General features: G+C 47.1%; 1 protein-coding gene across 8 annotated transcripts in view; it reads left to right on the plus strand.

Moving 5' to 3' along the window:
- FRMD4A (FERM domain containing 4A) overlaps positions 1–26,809 on the plus strand; it is a 385,672-nt gene that overhangs the window by 328,558 nt on the left and 30,305 nt on the right. For all 8 annotated transcript variants that reach the window (XM_052790915.1, XM_052790916.1, XM_052790913.1 and 5 more), the window contains 3 exons: positions 14,830–14,906; positions 19,060–19,198; positions 25,879–26,020. In XM_052790915.1, coding sequence (XP_052646875.1) covers positions 14,830–14,906; positions 19,060–19,198; positions 25,879–26,020 — 358 coding nt within the window. The remainder of the gene's footprint in view (positions 1–14,829; positions 14,907–19,059; positions 19,199–25,878; positions 26,021–26,809) is intronic.

The following is a 26,809-nucleotide window of genomic DNA, read 5'->3' on the forward strand; positions in this document are numbered from 1 at the left end:
GGAGCAGCATTACATTTGATAAGCAACAGTTTTACTAACTGAAGAGTTAATGTCAAGCTAACAAGAAAAGAAGATTTTCATCACATGCCTACAAAAAATGCATTAAAAAGTTTGTGCCCAGTATCTGATTTGTTTAGCAACTTTACTTTGAAACAGTTCACAAATCAAGGCATGGCATGCATAGATCTGATCACAAAACTAGAGCTTAGTCAGTGATGACTAGCCATTCTGGTCTCTTTATTAGTATTTTTAGTGAGGCTTTCAGTGCATCTGAAAATTGGGATTTGTCTCAGTCCTTCCAAATTGCCTTTCAGTAATCCAGCTAAGGAATGTCCTATTCATTTGGGAGGAGGAAGGTTCTGATCCCCTGAGCTCATCCTACTAGGCAGACCCATGTATTCTGATTTTCCTACCTAGGATGCCATCTAATATAAGAAAGCTTATCTCTGAGCACATGCCCTGCAGGTGGGCTGTTGTACTGCAAACCCGTGGAGACATCAGAAAACAAGGTTTCAGGCTTGCTTGCAGGCCACAGAACTGGATTATTTGGAACAACTAGGCAGCTCCTCTATGGATACAAATGCTTCCACGCTGAATTAACATACTGCATTTCTCTTTGCATTTTCTCTTTCTCATTTTGTCTCTGTCCCCCTCCCTTTCTTTCACCTCCTCTGATCACATTCAAGTTGGACACTGTCTGGTGCTCACAGATAGCATCTTCTATTAAAATAAAATAGAATCAAGGTTTTGGTAGAAAACAGAACTGCCAAGGAGGCTGCAGGAGACAATAGATGCATTGATTAGCCTTTTACTCACTGAAGGCTATTAATGGGGCTTTTTATTCATTGAAGAAAAGAATGAGGGGAGTAAGGAGGTCTTCACAGAGCATCTGTGCTCTGAAAGACATATCTATTTGGGATCAATCATTACCTGCAGGGCAAGCCATACTCCCAATAGTTTAAAACATGCCTAGGCTAGGTGTTTGCACCCACATACCTCCATTAGTGCCAACCCCCCAGGGAAGACATGTCATTAAAACATGCCTTCAGAAGTCAGTCTTAGTGATAGAAACATTTCTTTGGAGGAAAACAGTGCCCTGCCATGACAAGGACTCAGCCATTCACAAGCTATAGCAATTTTTATCAGCTCTGATGGGATGAGAGTGTTGGTGGAGAGCAGAAGAAGAAAGAATAAAAGAGGTCAGGTACTCTGATTGCGTGAGAGGAGACAGCCATTTCCACTAGAAGAGTCAAGCCTCCTTTCTTAGCTTCTCTACTTTCTCTTCTTCTCAGCCGCTCAGGGTGATCTGGTCTGTAGCATTTGTTTCAGATCTTGATAACATCTTGACCAGCCTCTCTGTGTCCGCACTAACCTACCTCTAGCTCTCACGTTGCCTCTCGGATCAGGGGCATATCCTACCCTTCTTCTGCAAGTGTAACCCTAAAAAATAGGGTGCCAGTTTTCTCTTTATTGGGAATTACTATTTTTTTTCTTTCTGTAAATTATGTACAAAATCCAGGAGACCTGAAACAATGGTGCCACCTTATGTGTAAACCACTGAGGACTTCTGTGGCTTAGCAGCAGTGGTCATAAATCTGGGAGGGAAGGTTGGGTGGGAAGGGAGAGCCGGAATTTCCGGGCTAGAATTTGTCCATTGCCATAATCCAGAGACCACAGCAGTGAAAAGACAGCCTAGATGAGCATTTCTCTGTTACATGATGCTTGAAAACCCCATCCGTTGGCAGGGCTATTCCAAAATGCACAACCTAAATCAGGGACAGGACTTGAATAGTGTGGCTGAGGCTTCATTATTTCACCATCGTGTGCTTTTACCCTCTGTAGTGCAAGTAAAAAGACTTCTTACCCTACACAGGTGGTAAAACCCCTCTGGCAAGAGCAGCCCAACTCCCTCAGCGAAGTGCAATGTTTAATCCTCTGCTAATTAGATTGTAAAATTGCACTTGATAACCCTGGTATCTGGGAGCTTACCATTGTATCTGAGTCATTTCACTATACCAGCATGGACTGGTTCAAGTCTTTGCTCTGCAAAAAGGAGGGGTAAACCTTACTGAACTTTCTGCAAAGTAAAATTAGGGGGGAGGGGGAAAGAGATTATATCTTTTCTGATCTTTATTATTTTGTTCTTGCACATTGCCAATGCAAGAAACAAATTGAAAAATTACAATGGAAAAATAAATCTCCCTGGAAGAAACACAAGCAGAAAATTGTAGCAAGAAACCAGCTGAAACCAAGACATTTATATTAAATGCATATAAAATCCTTGCTTGTCTTATAAGAGAGATTGTAATGTTTTCCTATTATGTCATCCTAGATAGATTTCCATGCTTATTGTGTTTGCAAGTAAAGCTGTAGCCCACACTAAGCAGCTGAGCCTATCTCAGGCGATCCCATTAGCAGTCAGTCAAAACCACGTTTTTATTAAATTGCTGGAGTAAATCAGCCATGTGTCTCTAGTAAACTAACTAGGTTTGTCAGCAAGTTGGATGAGTCCAGAGAGGAGAATTGAGGCTGAGGCAGGGCCAGAACTTGATCTTGCTTGCGCTATTCTCACTCAGGCATAAGTCCTCCAGCATTAGTGGGGATGCAGCTGAGATGGGTATCTGGCACCTAGTCCGAGGTGGTTCAGACGGGAATGCAGGGCTATTAAACTGGAATGCAGCTTGCGCTTGGCTGCAGAGCCTAATGTGACTCTGTGCTTCTATTTTTATGTTCTCTCCTGCCTATGCTTGAATTCTGTGGAAGCCCTGAAGCTACCCAAAGCCATCACTTTGAGACTTATCATTCTCCCTTCTGTTTTTCTTCTGTATGTTCAGGGGCTAGCTCACAGACTCAGCAAGCCCTGCCAAAGGCTTCCTCTTGAATGCTGCCTGTTCAAACCCAGATTTGGTCCATATCAGTTATGACCTGATAGCTGTTCATTCTTAGGTGTTAAATAAATGCAAAAGTTTTGGTATACTTCACAAAATCCATCACTGCAGCTGAACAAGAAGAAGGGAGTATCAAGTGCGGAAAGATGTCTGCTGTCCTGCTAACTATATGCTGAGGCATTCTGGAAGTTTAGTAGTGGCTTGCAGAACCAGTGTCATTTGTGTAGCAGCAGCACACAGCATCCAGGATGGGCAGAATCCATCCCCCTCTCTGTTAGACTTAGCTTCTACAAACCCTTCTCTGTGAAGAGAAAAGGCCCTTCAAGGCTTGGTGTGCTTTGAAAAAGTACAACAAAAAGGAGTCATTGTCCTGCTGGGCTCTACCTATCTTGGGTCAGCACCATACAATATTCATGATAAACCAAAGCAAATTCTTTGGAACCAGGTCTTCAGATAGGATGTGCCAGCACCACTCTCCACAAGCCACTGAGGCTGTAGTGACCAAACCCATCGTTTTCAGAGAAGGGTCATTAGGGTTTTTTTTGCTTGCATTGCAGAGCAATTGGAAAGAAAGAGCAAGGCACTGCAGCCACCCTATGTGACTATGTTGTCTGTGAGTGGTGTTTGCTCATTTTAACCAGCAGGTAAATGTAACTCCACTCCATCCCAAGAGACCTGTACAAGAAGCAGAAGCAACGTAGCCTGGAGCTGTGAGACCAGCACGCCCGAGCAGTTGTAGTAGCACTAGGCATGTCTCTGTTGTTCTAGTGAGATATTCCCACTGATTTAAGAGCCCAAAGGCATCTTCTAGTGCACACAGCTTAACAGTTAGTAAACAATTAACTCCAAGCTGAAGAGTGAATGATTAACAAAGTCAGCCAAAGGACTTTCATATGGCCAATAAACAGACAAAGAAATTGTTTAACTTATAACCAAAAATAAAATTACCTTAAAGGAGAGTCTGGTAGTGTTTGGTTGCTTTGCAAGAAATACCTCTATGTAGTGTTATCCCATTTTCTTCCACAGAAGGCTAGTGGCAACAAAACTTAAGGTGAGCCTTTTTTCTCAAACTCATAAACATTATCAGTGTTCACATTCTGTGGTTGACTGAAGAGAACCCAGGGGGAATAAAGACTTTTGGAAATAAGATAAAATGTGAGGCATCCCAAAATTCTGCTGGGAATGTAGCTTGATAAAGATTTTCCCTGTGAGAGCCAAACATCAGTTTCTGCCATTTCTTCCCAGCAGTATTCTTTCTCTGAGATGAAATGAAGCATGCTATGAAAATACTCTGTCCCTTGCCATAAGGTCTCCACAACGCTCTATGGATTCTCATTAAAGAAGAATTTAATGTGTAGTATTGTTGTGAATTCAAAGCAACAGTGAGATTGACTTCCCATTTAAACATGCAAAAACAAGAGCTAAGTTGGACCCATCCTACCAAGCAGTACAAAGCACAAGTAAAATCAGTAGCTTTAAGTGTCTGATCAGAGAGAAATCACCTGCTTGTCAAAAGCATGAGCAAAGTAATCCACACATTAATTGTGTCCAAAAAGTGAAAGATTGCTGTGTGATGTCACTTGGCCTTTTCCAAACAACAAGAGATAGAGTGAACTTTCCCAATTCCAGAGGCAAAATGAGATATTTGCACAGGAGGAGCAATAGCCTAATTAAGAGCTGCTTTATTGCAGAACAAATAGAGATCCTCTCTGCTTTAGGGCATAATGAAGCATTGTCAAGTCAGTAATTGCACTGATGGAGTGGTTAAACTTGTGCTTCCTGTGGTGAAGGAATGACAGACCAGTAACTTAAAAAACCATAAAGTAGGGATTGATGGGAAATGTATAGAAACTAGTGAACGATGGGGAGGAGGAAGCTGACAAATTGGTCTCTATCCAGACTGATCACAGAACATAGGGACAGTCAAAAAGGCGAAAGAAACATGAAATTCAAATCAGTTACAGGGAGCCCAACTCACTTGCATCACTCCTTGCCACATGATACAATAGAGGTCAAGAGCTTAGAAGGGTTGACGATAGGACTAAAAGTGTGACCCTCCATCCAGAGTTTTAACATTGAATTGGTTGTTTTCAAGTAGGATTTTGGGAGGGGTTATAAATCCTTATGTTCAAGGAGGATGTTTGATTTGGCAGCAAGTTGGTTTCTGTTGTCAGAGGTATGGAGAATGTGTAACGCTCCTTTCACTGGCATGCCACTGAGCCACAGGGTGTATTCAGAAAGGGCTGGCCCTTCTCTAGAGCATCCAGAATCAAGTGGGGTCAGAGACAATGTATTGGAGTTGTGTCTAACTGGGCTCTTCTTGGAACGGCATAATTTCCTAAGACCTTTGCAAACATCTTTGCATTGCAGACAGGGAAAAAAGATTTCAAATTTACAAATTATACAGGAGGAGCAGAAAACATTTCCAGGAAATACTGATTTAAAAGCTAGTGGAGTCTCAGTGGCATTGCTGTAATAAATTATTCACTGTGATTAGCTGACTGTTAAGGACTACCTGCTGACTCCTTCTGCTCAGCGCTTTTATTTCTATTCCTGTTGCTGATCCTTCATGCTTTTTGGGTTATGGACTTGGCTGTAAACTGAACCAGTCTTCAGGTCATGGCGGGTTCAACTCATTTTATAGTGCAGTAATTCAGTCTTGGTTTAGTATTTGGAAATGTGGAGCACTGGAGGAGAGAGACATATACAAAGCAAGGTTCCTTACCATGCTGTTTTGTCTCATGGAGAGAGGTTGCTAACCCGGTTTCCTTCCACATCAAAATATAAGACCCAGACCTGTGACTGTTGAAGAGCAGCCATAGTTTAAGACCTTCCCCTGCTGAAATGTCTTATTCTATCCCCGTTACAAGGGAGACCATGTTCTCACTAGCACCTTTTTTACTGCTGCTTGCCCTTGATTTGGGGTGTCTACCATCCAGCACCAGACTCTTTCCCTTTCGGCACCCACTACTCCATGCCTTACCACTGCACTTCTCTGTGCCAAAAAGCTGCCAAGCACACTGGGTAGATAAATAAATAAATCAGATCAGAGCACATTGGGCTGGAAAGCAGGATTTTGTCTGTAACATTGAGGATTTTCACGGGATTTGGCCGGACATGCCACTGGGCTGTCATTCAGTGAACATGCCTTTTGGCAGCAGTACCAGCTGCAGTGGCCTTCACCACCCTCCTCCCCCATTGCAATCCTGCCACCACTGCTCATTTCCTCCCCTGGACCCCTTCCTCAGTCATGCTGGTATAATTGTGCAGCCAGGAAGGAAACTGCTCCAGAGAAGGGATCAGAGCTCAGCATAACCCAGCCAAAAAGAGTGGCCACTTTTAACCTCAATCAATTCCCAATCCCATTCACCATCCAGCTCACAATCAGTACCCGACAGCACAGCTGTAGGAGCTGGGTATGGGTGCAGGCAGCATAAATCACAGCAGACAAAGAAAGAAACTGCCATTAACCTACACAATAACTTTGTGGAGCAAGACAAGGGCTCCATAGCTTGGAACAAGATGGAAGAGGTTTGGCTGCATGGAGTTTGCCATGGTTGAATCAGGATGAATTAACAGTTCAGGTATAGGTCATCATCATCAGTTTTTCTCATGTAAGCTGGTAAAAGTTTGCTTCAGTGTCTCTCCCAAACAGGGCTGATCTCAGACAGCTAAGTAGATTGTCTAGGTAAAGCAGCTTTTAAAAATCATAGAATAGTCATGCTTAGTTTCCATTATCTAGGCAAATAAGTAGCTTGGTCAACTGTAATGCTTGTAAACACTAATCCATAGTCTAAGGCACTGATGTTTTTTAAGGAAACCAGCACTATTTTGGTGGTTTAGTGTACGTGTACTGTGGTGATACCATCAGGCATAAAGTCCCCAGGGTTTTCTGTGAAAATTTACATTCACAAAGGCTACAGCATGATGTCCCATCCCCTGACCCAGCCAACTGAAGCCCATGGCTACCATTAAATACAGGAGTAGTCCCATCAAAGTAAAACTCCCTTGCTCTGAGTGCTTTGTCGTATTCAGGTCTTAAAGCGTAATTCTCTATAAAAGCAGCAGCCAAGTCTTAAATGATTCTGCAGCACACAGCAGGAACTTCAACAAGATGCAAAGACAAATCACTCCAACAGCACAAAGTGAAACAAATTGGACCTCAGTGCCCTGGAGTTAGGGTGGAGATCTGGAGCAAGACTGAAACCTCTTTGAGCGCTTATGCTTGGCTCTGAAGTGGTAGCAGGCTCCCCATGTGCCCCACCCTTCTCAAATGCTGTCTCTTAGCTCATCAGGACTCACTACTCCAAAGGCCTGGGCATTTTTATCACCACACAAAGCCAGGCAGGAGCCCAGTTATTCAGTGGCTATGAATATGATGCATCTTTAAGTCAGTGGCCTGGGGAGGAGGCTCAGAAGGTCAGGCATTATAGCCCATTACCATGTATGTGGGATTGCTGCTCCTGTGGCACCCCACATGCAGACACCCTGCATCACAGGAGTATTTTTAGTCATACAACATAATATGTATGTGCATCACCATAGCAGTGTGGGATGGGGATGGCAGTTCCTGTATTTTGGTTCCAAGGTAGATGTACTTTATTCATGCCACTAGAGAAGACAAAAGGATCCTTAGGAAAGAGAGTAGCAGGAATGGTTTGTGGGCGGCATAAATCATTCTAGGGTGCCACAACTGATTCATAGGCTATAAGCTGGGCATCCTTTATCTAATACATAGTATATTATGTTAGAAAGGAGATATCTTCAATGCAGAAAGATCTAGTTACCTTGATTTGCTTGCAGAGGACAAAAGGGAGAAAATTTAACTATAAGAATCAGGAAGAAAAAAAGTTCTCTGTAGACCTATTGATTTAGACACACTCAGCATGGTGACAGCAATGCAATGTCTAACAGCATCTACCACATATGTATGTGTGGCGAAGGTGGATTTGGTTGTATATAAAGTCAAAGTCTGATGTCCCAGTCTGTATATAGTTATAGACACAAATATCAAGTTGCATTACGTAGATAAATAATGCTTTGTGGAAATAGCAGCTCTTCCCTCTGTGATCTGATGTTTTGCTGTCTCTCTGAGCCAATAAACCACTTTGAAATTTCATGGGGAATTGTCTCTCCATAATGGAAATGAATGCAGAGTGGTGATTATATAGATCTAGATGCAATTTCTATTTGGTCAAGCCAGAAATGTTTGTTGGAGTGGTGTGGTCCCATGAGAACAGCACACAGCAAAAGGGATCTCAAATTGGACCAGAAATTGTTTGTCTGTTTGGCAAAAAAAGAGTCCTGAAGCCTGAAGGGAAGAAGTAATTAGATAGTGAGCTGGGATTGCTGACAGACCACTGAAAGTCCCACTTAGCCAAGCCACTCTCTCATTCCATGGGGGAAGGGAGGACAGCAAGCCTGTGGGAAGATCATTGGTGGGGTTGCTTCCCACATCAAATCACACAGGAAACCTTTTATTTTTTTTGTTTTGGGAAGTGAAAACAAAACAAAAAAATACCCCAAACTAATAGAAATACAGGAATGAATGGAAGTGTGGCAGGATGGAGGGCTAAGTTACAGTGCAGCAGCATCCCCATCTCATGACCTGGGGGCACCCTCAGCATGGGTCACACTAATTCACAGGTGACAGCCCACGGAAATCTCTTGGTAAATCTGCCCCTGAAACAAGACCCCATTTGTTTGAGCTAAGATGGTGCTGTTCTGCCTGGACCAAATGCTTCCTCATTCACTCTAACTAGTTTGACAGAGGTATGATTGATGGGAGCAGGGTTGGCTTGAGGCAGAACACAAATCCATGCCCGGAAACCATGGCCCCACTGAAATCACTGGGACAAAACTGCCATTGACTTCACTGGAGCTGTGATTTCCATAGAGTTTAAGGCCAAAAAGGGACCGCTCACAGCCTCCACCCTGACCCTCTGCATAACTCAGACCCTAGAATTTTGCTTGCTGGTTTGTTCAGTGGAGGGAATTACATTTCCAAGGAGGAATTTTTTTGTTATGTTTGTTTTGTCTTTAAACTGCAAAACAAAAGACTTGGGAGTTTGTAGCTGCACTCATGCAAGCTGTGTGAAAATACTGTCATTGTTTAGTTCCATTGTTTAGTACCAGTTTTAGTATCAGGATGTCATCCAGGGTTGGCTCTTGCCCATAGTGTAGGCGATGGAAGGGGTTGCATTTGGGCTGATAGAAATGTGCCATGTTATTTCCCTGCCTTTCCTAAAAGCCTTTCAGAGCATCCAGTCTGGGTGGTAGTCCATGTATTTGGAGGGATGATTGTTCCTTCTGCATAGTATGGTTTACCAAGGTATTAATCATCTAAGAAGCTGCAAGACTTGAAGGACTGGGAGACACCATATAGGTCAGTAAGTCCAACAGCAATTACAGTTGGTCATTTATTAGATGCTTAGAATGAAAGAAAAATATATGTCAAACAGGCCTCTGGAGGTCTCTAGCCCAACCTCCTGCTCAAAGTTGGTCCAACTTCAGAGCTTGATCAGGTTACTCATGCCCTTAGTGTTTGACCACCTTCCCTGATTGTTTTGGTTTGGGGAGTTTTTGCATATATCCAGTCAGAATTTTGCTTCTGCAACCTGTGTCCATTGCCTCTTACACTTTTTCGCTGGGCACCTCTGAGAAAAGTCTGTCTCCATCTCCTTTGTAAATCCCCTTTAGGTCACCAAAAAGAGCAGACAAACAGCAGGTAGATCCTCTGTAGACATCTGCAGATGGTTTGATTCTGAACAGCCACCAAGCATGATATCTGAAACCCCTGAGAGTGTGTGGATTGCTAAGTAACCCCATTCTGCCTGTGCCCCATCTCAGGTGCTTCAGGGGAAGACATACACACAGAAAAGGGAAAGAAAATGAGACACCAAATACCTGCGCATTTATATCTGGTTCTTAATAGACCCAATGCAAAACGGTTCACACTGTGTCCCCACAGGGTTGTCCAGCCACAGTGCATACTGCCCAGTTCAGTGCCAAGTCCAGTTCTTCTGGTCACAGCAGGCAGAAGACAGTATCAGGGACCCAGTACCCCAATCCCAGGATAAAGAAGGCTGAGAATTATTCCAAAAGGTACTATTTGGGCATGTTTCTCTAAGTACCATAATCCAGAGAGCACTGTGCACCAACCACCAGTGCTGCCCTTCAGCAACCCTCTCTGTCCTGTCCCTGAGATGCAGGGTGACACAGGAGCCAGGAACAGCCTCATTACTGCCAGGGGTTCCCAAAATGTATGTCATGGTCCCTCCACTGGGGTACTCAGACAAGGCTACCTGAGCTCAAAGGGACAGAACACGACCTAGTGCCTAGCACAGATTAACTCAGCTCCCCACAGCTCAGCAAAGTCCAGGTCACCCAGGACATGAGTGACCAAGCCAGAAACATTCTCCTATATTTCATTCACAAAACACCCTTCCGTCTTTATCAGGAGCCTCTGACATTTTTCAAATGCTCTCACTCTGACCCTACCTCCTGCTGTGTGCAAACTCCATGGCACCAGCCCCACGGTCAATAAAAATGGTAAAAACCTTCTTCAGACTCACATGGCTGAAACGGATGCAGATCCCTGGGCCTCCTCTCCTCCAGGTTCAGCTTAATTAGGGAGCAGCCAGCAAACCACAAGTGTGCTCACAAAAGAAGCTTGCGTCTGAAGGGCTTTGACTGCAGCTCTTTGTAACTAGTCACAAACATCTGGTGCCTGGCAAGCTTGCCGGCCTCTTGGAAGGGGTTTCCAATGAGAAAATTCCTGTAGCTTGCACCTGAATTCTCCGCAGCGCACCGTGCAGCACTCGGATCTCTCCCCTGGCTCCTCTTCTAGGCTGCCAGCTTTGCGGAAAAGCCATTTCTGGCACTGGCATCCCCACCATAGCCTCCCCACCCACCCCAATGCATTTTAAACAGTACACATGGTCCGAGAGGGAACAATTATTCCCTGGAATGTTTGTGGGTTGATAAGCAGTCTTGCAAATTCAAGTGATAGTGTTGGTTCCAGTTTTATTGGCACAATGAAACAGAGCCCATGGTGGAGACGGTTCCTCTAGAGGAGAAGGGAATAAGGGTAATTTTTTTCTCCTGTTTTAGTAGCCCTTCTCCCTTTTACATGCATGCGTGAGTGTGCAGCTGTGCTCAAAAGGCAGTCTCAGGGAGACTTCCTTAAGTATCTATTGAAGATTAAATGATCTCATGTGCAGCCTGTAATGATGGCCACTACCAAAAATTGTTCCCATCTGAAAGCTGCCCAGTGCTGCATGATCCAAAATGGGCTGCTGACCGCAGAATTGATCCCAGTGGGCAAACCACCACATCACAGAAACTCACCCCACTGCAAGCACCACTAATTGTCCCCTTGTCTGCGGGCTCCAAATGAAGGCAACTACTAAAGGGCGGGGGAACTGTGCTCTCAGCTTGTATTACCAAGTGACTTTCTCCTAAGCCTCATTTCCAGCGTGTTTGGGGAGATGCTGTCCCAGTCCCTCCTGCGAGGTACCTTTTGTCTGGCAAAAGGCACTACGCCCCTAATACAACTCCAGTAAAGCCAATATGAATTGTCCCACCCGCAAGGGCAGGCATTGGATTTGGCCCTGCAAATTAACCAAAGACAATCATAAGCCAAATAACCCAAAACCAGACCCAGCCTCGGTGCAGGAAGAGGCAAACCTGCCATGAACATGGATGCTTTGACCCAAACTAGCCCCCAAACCAGCACGCATCTGTTGGCACTGCATTTCTGCAAGACTGTTGAAATTATGACCAGCTCCCTGCTGTGGCTCATATTCCCTAGTGAAGGTTGCAAGCACCAGCGTGGTAAAAGGATCTTGATGGGTAAAAATTATGCTTCCATTTAAGGAGGCTCACTAATGGCACCTTGCGCATCTGTCACTGAATTAACATCAATTTGAAACTGTATATAAGCCAGGCAACTGGTGAAGGGGACAGCTTGCTTACATTAGGAGGTCTGGCTGAAGGGAGACCTTAGACTTTGTTTCTCCTGAGGGGTTGTGATCGGCTAACAGGAAAGCGGATACTTTCTTGTGGGTATTCACATTTTTGCAGATTGGATTCCTTATGTACAGGAAGGGTGAGACCTCTCAGATCAGTGTGGGCAAAAGGAGTAGGAGACTGCAGAATAGTTTTTGGGGAGCAAAGGGAGCGCAGTTACAGCAATGGTAAAACGCACATGTACGGTCCGAAGAGCAGGGCCATGGAAAAAAAGACACAAACTCAGGTTGCAGGGTCTCTTTCACCCCCTCCCTCCCAAGAGTCTGGATTTGCCTCCTTCCACACCCTGCCAAGAAAAACAAAGAAACTAAATATAAAAATACAGTGATGTGGGGAGCTGCTCTGGTGCCCAAAACGTAGGTGTCTAATTCCGTTTTAGGCACTGCTGGGGATCCAAGACATCTGCGTGGGGCTGGCAGATACGGCACTGGACCTACGGCAGGCTCGCTCCTTCCCTCCTGGGGCAGCAGCCAGGGGCCAGGCAGGGTGCCCTGGGGCATGGAAAATGGCACTTGATGCCTACATTTGGGCATCTGAACAGCTCTCCCAGAGCCCTGTGTGTTTGGACAGTTGGAGTTAATCATCGAAGGGAAACAGAGCTGCAGTTAACGAACTGAGCACTGTGAGCAGTGGTAGCAGAGAGGGTAAAATAGGGACGGATTGGAGCGCAGGGGACAGTCCAGCAGAGTTGGAGGAAGGAGGATGGGGAGGAGAGCAGCTGCCTGCAGCTCCGAAAAAGGTTTCAAATTCCTTCTGCGCCATGCCGAAGTTTAGTCATAAATGACAACAGGGGACCCAGGGACAGAGGGATGTTTTCTGAAGGGTGTGATCTGCTGGTTTTTTAGACTCTTATGTGTTCCACATGTCTGAGCGCCTCCCAAACACGTCCTCTGCACATGCCATGCAGCACAACCGTGTTATCTTCCCCGCCTTGCAGACAGGCATCTGGAAGCATAGAGGGATGTTTTCGGCAGCCCACATGGCAGTCTCAGGCTTGACCCTGGTTGTTGTCAGTGGGAGTCTAGGCCCCAAACTTCCTTTTGTGCCTTTGAAGCTGGGCACTTGCAGGGGAGACAGACTTCAGGTTCAGACCTCAGCTCCCAGCTTAACCCTTTCACCCCATGTCTGTCCTCCCTTAGTGGGTAAAATAGTGGGTATTTCTGTGCTTTGTTTAGTGATTACAACTTTTATGCAGTGATTAATTTTTCCAGTGGAGGAATAAAATAATCCTTGAAGGACAGTGTAACCCAGCCCTTCAAGCTTCCCATCCCTCCTGGCCCCCTTCGACCCCTACCCTCCTGTGGTGCAGACAGCCCCAGAGTATGGGGCAGCTCAGTGCCCTCTTTACCCCATCCTTCCTTCCAAATACCCTGTTATAGAAAGAGAAAAGAGAAAAAACCACACACCACCACCACCACCCCCCCCCCCGAAATATTAGGAAGGAGAAGATTTTGGGTCCTCGCTGTAGCTTGTTTTATTTTCTAGATTTCACCTCCACCAGCAGCTTAATCAGTGCAAATCAAATTACGCCTCCTGTTTACTTATCTCCAGAGCGCTGACACTGGCAAGTGGCTTATCTCGGCGTGGCAGGAGCCAGCGCCTTCCTTGGGGGTAGGACAGGAACTCCACAGAAGCTGCTTGTGGGAGAAGGAGTATAAATCAGGGAAAGCTCTGCTGGCTCTGCTCCCCAGCAGCAAGGTTACGCTCCCCTAGCTCTGCTGCTTGCTAGGGGCAGCGTGGGGAAGCCGAAGTGCGAGATGCCCAAGGGGTGGAGGCTGCCTCCTCCCTGTGGATTAGCAGCCTGGAAGCCAGGGTTTGGATTTTGGCTTACTCATTTGTAAAGAGGAGGCGGTGGTGGACCTGTCTGCGGCGGTGACGGTGCAGTGGTTTGCAGAGCTGACACAAGTGTTTTGCAGTCACCACGTCCTTTGTGCTGCTTCTGCGGTCAGTCCTCCCTCCTGCCTTGGAGATGAGGGTTATTTCACAGCAGAGGTGTGGGGTACAGGGACCGTGTGAGCACATCCCACTGCCCAGGAGCACGTACACTCAGCAGGCAGGCAGAGAGAGACCCACAGGGCTGGCCCATGCCGACTCGGGCGAGGGCATGCAGCCAGCACCCGGGAGACTTGCATTTTACTCCCATGACTGCTTCATGCCTCAGTTTCCCCCTTTGGTGACAGCGTTGGCTTTGTCTGCATGCCGCTTTGAGACACCCTGACACGGCAGCCTGTAAAACAGAGGCAGGAATATGACTTGTTTATTGCTGCATTTCGCACCGCTGGAAGCACGCTGGAGCCTTGGGCATCGCTAGCACGAGTCTGCCAGCACCCAGGATAGATAAACCGGCTCCGCTCGGCTTATGCTCGTGCGAGTTTTACGTTGGCTGCGGGAGTAAAAGCAGAGCTGGGTATCGCACTCCAGCGGAGGGGTGCAAGTCACCCCCACGGGGGTCTCCTCTACCCAGCCAGGCCACCCTCGCCCCTCCGAGGTCTGCGCTGCCCATCTTGCCGAAGGAAAAGGCTGCTGTGCTAGAGGCCAATACACACCAGCTGCCAGCCCCCGAAGGAAAAAGTAGCCGAATCCCGGTTTTCCCGTGGCTTGCATGCGTTTCAACCGTACTTCGCCCGGCAAAGTGAAACCGGCGCCCTTCCCCGCCTCCCCCCGGCACCGAGCCCGCCGCAGGCAGCGGGGGCCGGGCGGGAGGAAGCCGCCCGCCCCCGGGGCTGCCCTGCGGCTGCTGGGCGGGGGGCGCGGGCGGGACGCGGGGCCGAGCCGAGCCGCGCCGGGGCGGAGCGGAGCGGAGCGGAGCGGGGCAGCCCCGCCGCAGCGCCCGGAGGAAGCGGCGCGGCGGGCAGGGCTGGGCGAGGGTTTGCGCGGAGGAGCCTCACTCGCCCCCTTCTTCTCCCCGCAGATCTTCCAATGGAGGCAGCTGGAGAACCTCTATTTCCGCGAGAAGAAGTTCTCGGTGGAGGTGCACGACCCGCGCAGGTAAGCGCCGAGACGAGACGAGCCGTGCCGAGCCGGGCTGAGCCGTACCGAGCCGGGCTGAGCCGTGCCGAGCCGGGCTTTGCAGCGCCGAGCCGGGCTTTGCAGCGCCGAGCCGGTCGTGGCGAGCCGCGCTCCCCCCGCCCCTGTGCGGGGCTTGGTAGCTGGGGAACCCGTAAGCAAGGGGCAGCGCGTACCAAGCCGGGGGCTGCTGCTTCCTTGCAGCGGGACGTTTTGGGGTGGGGTGGATGTTTCTGTGGATATGTTTCCCCTCGGCTCCTAGCAGTATTTTATTTTCCTTCCCTCTGTTTTGGCACCTTCTGACCCTCGGGGGCTGTGCAGCTCCGGTGTCCCAGCTGCAGTGCCGGCAACCTCTGTGCGTGAAAGGGGGGTTGCCTCGTCCCTATGTTGCACTTGGAGCGTGGAGATGGGCGCCAGATTTTGTACTCACATGCTTCCTTGTAAATAAATATTCAGTAGTGCAATTGAAAGGAATGGCACGGTACCAGAGGTTTACCGGCAGTCTGGATGAAAGCCCATCAGTCTTTTTGGCACAGGAGTCTTTTCTTCTTACTTCAGAAACCTAACGTGGGAGAGAGTGAGTTCAAGTGACTGTCCTGCATCTAATCGGTGCATTCTGCACCCCTTGCTCGTTTGCCTTAGTGGATTGTTACTGCAGACAGTGACCAGTGTGTCTTTTGCTCTGTAAGTTGTTCTCACTAAAAGCAATGTCCCACCTGAAAAGTAAGTATGAAAACGACTGGTGGAAACCAGCTGTCTTCCCAGACTGATTTGATGTGCTGGTAGTAGCGTGTTCTGCTGATCGCTCCGCTGTGATCCTGTTTCACCTGTTTCCCGTGCCTATCTGTGTCTAATATATGTACTTTTATTAGGGGAATTTTGCATGCAGTTTCTGTGCTTATTTGCCCTGATATGAACACAGTCACGCCAATACAACGGTGCCTGTCTTTATAGGTGCATATTGTTAAAGCAAAAACTCAGTAGAGCAGCTCATACCATTGTGCAGCTCCAGGTCAGCAGAGCCTTGAAGCATCTGCTTAATATTAAGCATGTAAATAGTCGCATGAAATCTAGCAGAGCAAATTCCCAAAGTTGAGAATATTCTGGGAGATCTTCCAGTAGTGGCAGCTGGGGGTGGTGTACTCCTTCCCCCACCAAGCCTCCGGCAGCAGGCGAGGCGTCAGAAACGTGTGCTGCAAGCAACCAGCAGCAAGAAGCCGCTAAATGCCCAGGCTGGCTATTTCCTGGAAGCAACAGTTGTAAGGAAAAGAAAGCAAATAGCTCTGGGACGTTAAAATCATGATGATATTTACAACTCAGTGTCATGCATGAAATGTGACCAGAGGAACCTCTTCTGTCTCATTTGTATTTAGATGATAGGAATTACTGACACAGAAGAGCTTCCATTTTTTACTCCATTGTGCTGTTTCTCTGAATCAACACCAGGAGGACAATACCCTGTCCCAGGTTGTCAGCTTGATACTTTCTCACTACAAGAGAATTCAGTTGGTTGATTTTCATATCCAGCGAGTACCACTGTCCAGGTCAAAATGGTACACTGGCTGTAAAACAGCAAGGCACGTTGCAGTGGTATGGTGGGAACACAGCTCGGGTTGTAGTCTCCTGGCCAAGTGGGATGAACTCCTGCAAGTTGTTCGGTTTGTGGAGGCGGAGGAGTAGCCAGCACAGTGCTCTCTCCACATTCCTCTCTGTGTAGCCAAACCAGAGCCTGAGTCAGCGAAGCCACACTCACAGGAGAGCAAGCACAGCTCCCTGGTTGTGGCCAGGGCTGGGCAGCACAATGTGTGTTTTTAAGCCCTGCCTCTGCCCATGGCTTCCTGTCCCAAACAAGCCATTTAACCTCTCTTCATCGCTGTTCCTCGTCCTGTAAAGGAGGGAAATGATACGTTTTAGGGGGTATCAACAGGGTTAATTCTGTAGCACATGTGGCGTGCGTGGAGGGAAGTCATAGAAAAAACACCCATGGGCCATCTCTCACAGGTCCCCAAAAGACAGTTGTGAAAAGCAAGTCCACAGCTCTGACCAGCTAAGTCTGCAGACTTTCTAAGGGGGTCTGCAGTTTTGATGGGAAACATGTACAGATCCCCAAAAGAAAAAAAATTGGAAATCGCTGCTTGTGAGAGTGATGAGAATATGAATGGCTTGCAGAGTATGTTTCTGAGAGTTCAAAATGAGTAACTGCATTTGAACTGAATAGAATGACACCAGAATTAAGGCTTTAGCCCATGTTTGAGTGCCTTAATGCCAATGTGCTGCAGCTGTTTGTGTCCCTTAAGCCAACATAAAGCATCCAGAGCTGGATCCCGCCTCCAGCCTCAACTTGAAGAGCACCTCCCAGCACAGCCTTCATTCCCTGTCCAGTGACAGGGATGAGGCAGCCCAGCACCCATCCTCATTAGGATCATCAGCTGCTGTCCTGTCACATCCATGGAGAGTTTTCTCACAAGAACAATACTCATAACGGGACAAGGTCTTCTGCTGCCATCCCATGGAAAGGGCTCAGCACAAAGTAACACTGAAACATGAGATCCCAGTTGTCTCAGACCTTGTTTGCATTGGCTGCGACTGTTTTCTCAGAGAAATTTCACTCCGATTTGTAGCTTCACAGTTTGACTTTAACATTTTGCAGCACTGAAAAGGCCCTGACACAAGAGCTGTCAGCCCTCTCCCAGGCTGAACCGGGCCAGCAGTTCCCATTTTGCTGCAGAGTTTTGCTTTTCTTTCATTCTTGGCTCTGTCACAGCTTTGTTTGACTGTGTGCCTCCCCTCCCCGTGTTCACCTCCAATTTTGGACAGGGCAGTACCCCACAGGCGCCAGAGGAGAGGTGGCCAGTGCAGGTGCAGGAGGGGAGCCACTGCCTTAGCAGGCTTGAGGACTTCCGAGTGCTGGGAAAAAGAGTCGGCCATCCCTTGCACTGCACAGTAGAGCTCCTGGGCTGTCCTGCAGCATCACCTCCACATCAGCATTGCACAGAGTGCCTGCTGGCTATGGACTGTGGCAGCCCCTCTGTAGGACACCCTGCTCCCTAGGCTGTCTTTTGCACTGGTCCCTCTTCACCATCCACGTCTCTATGTGAAAGGCTATAACAAAAGTGTCATGCTTCTGAGCTAGCCTCTGTACCCGTGCTCACATTCATTTCATAATCGTACTCCACCACAAGACTCTTCTTAACAGACTGGAGAGGAGGACCTCATTTTCCAGGGGCTCTATAGATCAGTGGCTTGGTTTACTCCAGCCAGTGCTATATCGCTGCAGTGGGAGGAGTTCTGCAGACCAGGATGCTGCGAGTCTGTGTGCTGGTGTGCCGGTGTCAGGGCCTCTGCTGGTGGGGTTAGAGTTGAGGGGTGGGGAGGAATAATCAAGCAGTTTTGTACAGCTGTGAAAGCATGGGGAAACCTAACTTGTGGTTTTTGCTAATATTTGAGGACAATTAGGAGTCCCAGAGAGGAAACATTTAGCTCTTATTTTTCCTGTTTTTATATTCACTCAGCTAATCGCTGAGTAACATTCTTCTCTCCAGGGCACTAGGCAGCCCTCTCTGAGTCTCACAACTCCCCTTTCCCATACCACATAGCAAGTCCTGCTGCATCTGTTTACAAGTGGGGAAATGAAGGTACCTGAAGAGTTTCTCCCACATTCCCTAAAGCAGCCATTGATCCTGTGGATCTTTAGTTGTCACCTGGGTCCTAATATTTGAGGGCCACCGTCCAAAGCCAGAGGTAGTGGAGGGTGTGATGACTTGGCCTCAGGTGTCTCAGCATGTGATGAGACAGAGGATTCACACATGCTTTGGCATTGGTGACTCCCCTGGGACATGTAGCAGGTCAGCATCAGCTGAGCCAAACCCACGAATACAGTCTGAACTGGACAAACTGGATGATCTTTACTGTTAGTCTTCTTGAGCTTGCTAACTTGAGGAGTTATTTAAAGTAAATGCTCTCCTGGCTTGATTAGCTATTTATTGCTCTTCTCAAAGCATTTTTTCCCATTAGCATGAGGGTGTGCACAGTAAAGACAGCAGCTTTTACTATGAGGTCTGTGATAGGTTCTGCCACAGAAAAGAGTCCGAGGAAACCTTGGTGTAACCCCAGTTCATTCTTTTCTCCTTTCCAGGGCATCTGTGACCAGGAGGACATTTGGGCATAGTGGCATTGCTGTGCATACGTGGTACGCCTGTCCAGCACTAATAAAGTCTATCTGGGCTATGGCCATTAGTCAACATCAGTTCTACCTGGACAGAAAGCAAAGCAAGGTAAGCATGTTGGAGGTGGGAAGTGCATGTTGCGGTGGGTGAGTCCTTCTCACTCCCCACAGTCCCAGCAAGGTCAAGTCCAGATGGTGGCTCCTTTCCTGCCCTCCCTTTCCACTTGAGATCAAAAAAAGGCAAATTGACTCAAAATATCTGCTGGCTTTGGCCAGATTGAGGGAATTTGTATTGAATTCATGTCTATGGGAGTAAGAATTGAGGGGAAGGTTGTACTGAACTGTGGCCAAATTGGAGGAGCCAAAGTTTGCAAGCAGTTAGTGTTGTGTCCCTGTCTGGATGGTTTCCACATGTCTTCTGGTTCTTGAACTCTGTCATAAAGTTAGGGCAGCTTCCAATAACTGAGTTCAAAGTATCTTCACACTCTACACTGTGTTTCTGAATCCTTCTTGTATTTTACTATCATGTTTTCCTAGAAATGTGGGGTAGGGATATTATTTCACTCTCCACACAGAATCTCACAACAGAAGGAGGGGGGCAGGATGCTGACAGCCTGGCCTTAGAAGGAACTGTCTTGATCTGGTGCTGCACAAGGGGGCCGCTCAATACACAAAAGAAACCACCTTGAAACCAGAGGAGTGTGTGTTCTCCCTCTAATTCCTTTCATCAGCAGTAATTTTAGGCATACCCAGAGCAGCAAGAGATCACTTTGATCACTTTGAGATCACTCTGAGACAGAAGACAGACTTCTCATGCAGATGCCCCTCTCCATATGAGCATGCTGGTGTAAAATTTACAGAGAAGATAGAGTCTGTATTGAGTGGGTACCTTCTTACACAACTGCCTGCATTGCCCCCCATGTCTAGTGAGATGGCAGGAATGTGCAGGGTGATACTCCTCCAAATGGCTGCAACAGTCTTAACATCTTGCTATTGCTGAAAGCACTGCCTGCGTTTTTAGGCAGGGGCTGCTCCCTCCCTTGCACAGGCCCTGGCCCTATCAGGTCCCTTCATGAGCCAGTTCAGCCCACTGAACTGGCAGAAAATTTTTTTTTTCCTGTTTTTCTTTGCAGCATTATTTTTCTGCCAGTTAAATGAATTGAATTGGCATGCTGAAATTATGTGAAGGGTCATCAGTATGCTATTAGTCCAGCTGACTCTAAACCCTTGTGACATTGCTTTCCCCATCATGATCTCTGTGACTTTATCGTAGAGTGGGTAGGACTTTTGGATGCCTTAGGCAGAACATATGGTTGCACTCACTTTGGCCATGTCCCATCTAACGCAGAAAACCAGGATTCATCTTAGTTGCTGTGAGCTGTATTGAATTTAGGGGTGTAGCTAACTTCGCACCCCTGCCTAAGAGCCAGCTGTGAATGTGGACAAAATTGCACGCTCACCCAATACCAGGTAATGCTTTCCTGTCCTCCTCCTCTGCTCAGCGCCACCAGGGCAATGCATAGCCCTCTCTGTTTTGCTCTCAACAAAAACAACTCAGCAAACAAACAGAAGTTTATTTTTTTTACTTTTAGCCAGATGGATTTGATGATCTAGCTGCAAGGTATTTAGGTCACAAGCAACCAACAAACAAAAGGAGATTTCTTCCTCCTCCCATTTCTTTGGTAAGAAACTGGGTCTCTTAAATGCCCAGGACTTCCCTTCAGTGACTTCTTTTGTTGTTGGCAGATTGTGTTTCAATCTGATCTCCCCTCTCTCACACTCCTACAGACAGCACCACCCCACCAGCCCTCGTTTGTCAATCTGTCACGTCTGTGACCATGTCAGTGTGCTTTGTCACAATAATCCCGGTGGTCACACTGAGGCTTTGAAGTTAAGGCATACAAATATTTTTGTCCCTTTCTCTTAATGGAGCTAGTATTTTAGTCAGTTGTCCTCATCTTTGACATGACACTGTCAAGATTGATAGATCCATCAATTTTAATTGATCTGTTCATCCTGCTGGTGACTTCAGGACACTACTCACATGCGCTTCACTTTTGAAAACCAGTAAAACATATTCCAGAGTGGGGCAATGTGAAATGTCTTTGTTTCAGCTCTCAAGGGCTTAGACAAACATTTATTTGGGTTTCAGGGGGGTTGCATCCCCTTAAATCTCAGCCCCCACTTCAGTTGAATCCCCAACTTCAAAGCAAAACTTAGGTATTCCTTCCTTTCATGTCCAAACTTGGCATTTCATGTCGTTTTGACTAAAGAAAGAAAAATAAAAACAAACTTAGAAGAAAAAGCCTGCTGGAGCTCACTGCAGCTGAGCCTTCACTCTAGTGATGTAGATTAGATGGCTGGAGATACGACGTAGTGATAGAGCAAGCTTGAACTCCGTGCTCCTCACGTAACTGGGCACCAGTTGGATCTGGACCTGCTGCACAGTTCTAGAGGAAAAACCCCTTCATGTGATTTTAAAAAGAAATAAAATCAGCTTTGCCTGGATTTTGACCCTTTTACAAGGAAGTGAAGTCCCAGCCTTCTTTGCTGCCTCACTCCGCATTGAACTCCTGCCAGCTTGCCGAGTTCTCAGCATTTCGCTCCCCGCTGATCTGTCTCTCTCCCCCTGCAATCGAGGCGTAACGTGGAGACTGACAAGAGCCCCAGCTTTCCAAGCTGAACATGTCAGCGTGCAGAACTCCTGTCAGCTTCCCTTTTTTTCAGGAGACAGATGCAGCAGGACTTCAAGGCATGTCTTTGCTCTGTTGGCTGCACTGAGTCAATCAAACATTTGGCCTAGAAGCCTTGAGAAGTCCCATTTTGTGGGAATTTCCAACAGCACGTTCCTGAAGCACAAGGCTTTTTGGCTGAATGAACCGGTAGAAAATAGGCCAAGGGTTTAAAAAAATCACCTGCAGCAAAGCCCCATCACTGCAAGCAAGAGGGATAAATCCATCCCTAGTATCCATCTACTCTTCCATTTCACTGATGGATTTTCCTTCACCCTCTGACCCTGTCAGAACAACACTGGGGATCAGTTTGGCCCCCATGCTTTGAAATGACTCATGAATGAGCCAGTCTTCCTCCACGTAAATGAGACTTGGCAGGTCTGCGCTAAGTGCTTTAAAATTTTTGAGCCTGGAGGGACTGCAGGGCCTGAGGGAGCGCTAATGGGATGTAATGTAGCTTTCCACTATTGTGCTGTCAGTACAAAGTCTAGCCCAGACCTTGTGCTGGCTGCTGCTCAGTGGCCTGTATGAAATGAGCTGTTGGTCTGATTCCTGCCACTGATGAGTGGCTGTCCAAAGCACAAGACCACCCAATGCTGATTGGCATTGCTGTAGGGAGCAGAGGCAGCAGGGATTGAGCAGCATGGAAAATTAACCCCATTCCTTTCAGGAGATGCTCCATCCCCACTGTTGAGTGCAGGGCACAGTTAGCGCAACTGCAATTGGATCTAAAACCTTCTCCTATGGCTTCAGCAGGTCTGGGTTGTACCTTCTGTGGAGGAAGCTCACTCTGCCCTGCTGATCCCCTATCTACTCTCTTCTGTTTTGTTTTTCCTCTCTCCTGGTTCCAGCGATGCCAGGCTTTGATCTTACATCATTTTTTCATTTGCGCTATGTAGGGCATGCTTCCAGCCACTGCTGGCTTGTGGTGCTGGCCAGGACCACAACAGCATCCAGCTGCATTGCCTTTGCTCAGCTTTTTAGTTGGTGCCTAGTGAAACAGGTAGGGCCAGAGTGTGCCCTAATTTCCAGTCTGAATATGAGCGGAAATAAACTACAGGGCTTCTCGCTGTGACTATCCTACAAATACAGGAAAACCACTGCCTCGCAGAGTGGGAGGGCAGGACCTGTCTGTGCAGACTTGGGGTTTATACCTTTCCTAGACATCCGCTGCAAGGATTCAGTATATTGGGTTAGGCAGATACTGGGTTTGATCAGTATGGCTGTTCCTGGGGTTATACAAGGTATACATAACCCTACATATATGTAGGGTCATACAGCATATATACACCTGCAGGGGATAAATCACCAGGACAGCAGCAGTCTGAAGACTTGTTACCTCCAAAGTTCTGGCATTGCAGCAAGACAGCAGTTGATGCTTAGGCTCCTTATCAAGACTTCAGTAGCAGGAAGTCTCGTTAGATAAAAGCAGTGACTTTCCTCTTCACCTAGAACTAACCTTCCAGAGCTATTTGGAGACCATGTTTCACAGACCTTGTTTCTGACCAGAAACGTCAGATCCAAGAAGCTAAGAGAGTGCTATCCTTCTCCTGGGGCTGATTTTGGGGAGGAGCTGTCGGAAATGAGAAGTGTCTAACTGGTTGTAGCATTGGTTTAAGAGGGTCAGTACTGGTTGCCTGATCTGCTCTGACATCTTGGCAGGTAGTTCAGCCTCTGCACTCAAATGAGTGAGTGCACACACACTGTTCTTGGGGTTGCTGTGGAAATAAGCTTGTGAGCCATTTGGGTACCTCTGAATAGTAATGATGGCGCCCATAAATACCCAAGAATATTAAATTATGATAATACTTCTGAGGGTGTTTTGGGTATAAGGCTCTCCCAGTGCTATCTTAATTTGCAGTCTTAAATTAATCTTAGAAATGCACTGTGCAACAGGGAGACATTTTATTTCACTTATTATTTCACTGATGTGCAAACAGAGTCAGGGGAATCACTAAAAACTTAACCTTAAGTGTCTTACCCAAAGCCCCACAGCAAATCAGTAACAGAGCTAAGAGTGAAGCTCAGTGTGGTGAGCATTCAGCCATCAATTCAGCCTTGGTTCTTGTTAAAATGATTTCTGCTTCCTGAGGATGTGAAAAAACACTGAAAATCCCATCATGGCAAGCATCCCTTGTAGTCCCATCTCATGTTAGTTCCAGTGGGAACAGATCATACTGTGGTATGTGGACATCCACCAGCTTCTGATCTGTTAGCACTGTAATGATGTGCCCATTGCCTGAACTATATGACTAGGGCTGGAAGTCTTTTCTGGCCTTGAGAAGGTGCAGAGGTGATCCTGAACTGGGGCTTCACCACCTTCTCGAACAAAAGTCTTCGTGCAGCTGGAGACACAATGTGCCAACAGCTTTCTGGGTTCTGGGAAATCAAAACTGCAGGTTAGTGGCCCTGCAAGGCCAGGCTAATTGCAGCTCAGCAGCACAGGGCTTGCGAGATTTGGGCAATGGGCTGAGCTCCAAGCTCGCTCCATCCGTGACTGCAGAGCTCACATGAGGGTCAGCAAGCAAGAAGCCAATTTCCAGGTTGGAGATGAAATAGCAGTCATCTTTGTGTGCCATGTTACAGACAGCAAGCTTCTTCCTGGTTGTCAGCTCTCTCCTTGTTAGCATGGCTTGTTACCTGAAGCAAATTCAACAACCAATACATAAAATAGAGCTCAGAGCATAAGCATTAGTTCAGAAGAGGCAGGAGGAAATTTTCCATGTGGACAGATTATTCCACAATGGCTTAATGAAAAGTTTCCTCATATTTTTTTCTGAAGTCCTTGGAGATGACCCCAGTCAGAAATGAGATAGAGGACTTGAGAGGGTTGTTCTGATGAGGCAGTTGCTGTTTTGAGGTGATCCTGAGGCTGTACTGGTCAGAAAAAGGACTGAAAAATTGTTGTGGCCACCCAAGACACCCTCATATGTAGGGTCCTTCTTCCTGGTAGTGCTAGGGATATAACTGAAGGGCCATCCCCAGCAACTTTGATGCATGTTCTTGATCCTCTTGTTCATGTTAAGCACCTGCTAGAGGCTGTCAGGAGAATGGACTGGAGATACATGGTGAGCTACTAACAGTGGGGTTTGTATTGCAGAGGCAAGGCAGCCACTAGGACTGAGTGAGCCCAACCCTGCAAGCAGCTGCTGTGCTCATTTCCTTGCTCAGTACCACTAACCTCCTTGCCCTGAATGTTTTCTGCCTTTGTTGGCTCTGTAGGCATAACCACATGTGAGCTCACTGCTCAATGAAGAGAAAGTTCTGGAGTTATCTCACCTGAACTTTCTGGGCATCTTGTTGTCTCAAATCCTTCCATAACCAATGGAGAAATTATGACATCTTAGGAAGTCAGCTCATTCCCTCCTAAGATAGGTTTACGCAGTATGCACGTGTACTTTCCCCTGGAGGTGCCTAGATTGTTGACATTTGGTGGTGTACAATGGGTGACTCCTTGTCCTAGTGCGGCCAGTTACTGAGCTGGGGCTGGCTGTTGTTTCTTACTGCAGTGATGTTAATATTCTGAAGAGGTCACTCACAGTAGGGGCATTGCATGCAGCTTGTTAGTCTGGACCATAACCTGAACATGTTTTCCTACCAGTATTTTCTTCCAGCTTTTCATGACAGCCCATTTAAGCCGTGTCCTCACTGTCCGCTGTCATGGTCCAAAGATCACTGCAGATTTGGAGAGGTCCCTCCTGGCTTCCTTTAGATGCTAGAGATGGTCTTTAGCCTTTGGGCTTTGCAGTTTATTATGCTGGCATTTCTGAAGGTTTCTTATTGTATGTGGTAACTCAGTGACTCCATACATAGTTTGTTTAAGAGGGAAAAATGTGATGGCAAAGCAGAGAAAATAACAAACAAGCGATGCCAGAATGGCACCCACTTAAGAATGTAAAAAGTGCAGCACTGAATACCATGCCAGATTGCTTCTATTCTTGTAAAATAATCCAAGTTTGCTGGGGAGGCCTGTTTCCTGCCACAGCAAAAGGACTTTTTCCTTCTGTGAGCTTTAAAGAAGTCCTAGATCATTACTAACTCCTGTGTCCATGTCCAGTCGAAGATTCATGCTGCAAGAAGCCTAAGTGAGATTGCGATTGACCTGACTGAAACTGGAACCCTCAAGACCTCAAAGCTGGCCAACATGGGGAGTAAAGGCAAAATTATCAGCGGCAGCAGCGGGAGTCTTCTGTCATCAGGTAGGTCCTTTATCCTATAACTGGAGAGATTACGGTGGGAAGGGCCTTGGCCATGGTGTGATGGGGAGCAGCCAGAAGCTGCACTGCAAAAATGAATGTCACTTCCCTTTCTGTCTGTCCAGGTGTCAGTCCGTCTCTCAGCATGTTGCCCCACAAACAGCACAGGCAGCAGCCTCCCCCTCTCTCATTACTGCTGCTTGTTTCCTCTTTGGCCCCAGGATGTCATCTCCAACCTCTCACTTTCCAGCTGAGACCTGGTCTCTCTTCACAGTTTCTACCATAATCACCCTTTGGTACCTAGCTCATCCCTAGGCAGATGCGTTTGTGAAGGAGCCCCCAGCCAGCAGTGAGGAAGCATTCAGCCAGTGCAGCTCACCAGGGAAACTGAGGCTGGGAATTGGTGATGTCCCTCAGCAGTGTTGAGGCAGGGTGGCTTCTTCACAGAATGCACATCTGCCTTGCCTCTCTGTTGCTGGAGTTTGCCTGGTGTCCCAGCCTCAAAAGAGCTATTCCCTAGCACTCTCTACCATACTAATGTGGGGACCTAGAGCTTACTTTTTGTAGCTTAGAGCACCTTGCTGTTATGAGGAAGACATAATCTGTGAAACCCAAGAGAAGTTGATACCGAGGAGAGCTAGAGCATCAGAAGAGAAGGACCAGAGAAGAGGAGTCAGGAACTTCTCAGTATTTCTTTGAAATTCCTCTGTCAGTCTGAATGGGGTAAGCTGTGTGTAAAACAGTGCTAAACTTCACTCCAGGAGCAAAGCAAGGAATGATAGTTTGCACAGA

The sequence above is a fragment of the Harpia harpyja genome, chromosome 6 (assembly GCF_026419915.1).
Source record: "Harpia harpyja isolate bHarHar1 chromosome 6, bHarHar1 primary haplotype, whole genome shotgun sequence".
Classification (NCBI taxonomy): Eukaryota; Metazoa; Chordata; class Aves; order Accipitriformes; family Accipitridae; genus Harpia; species Harpia harpyja.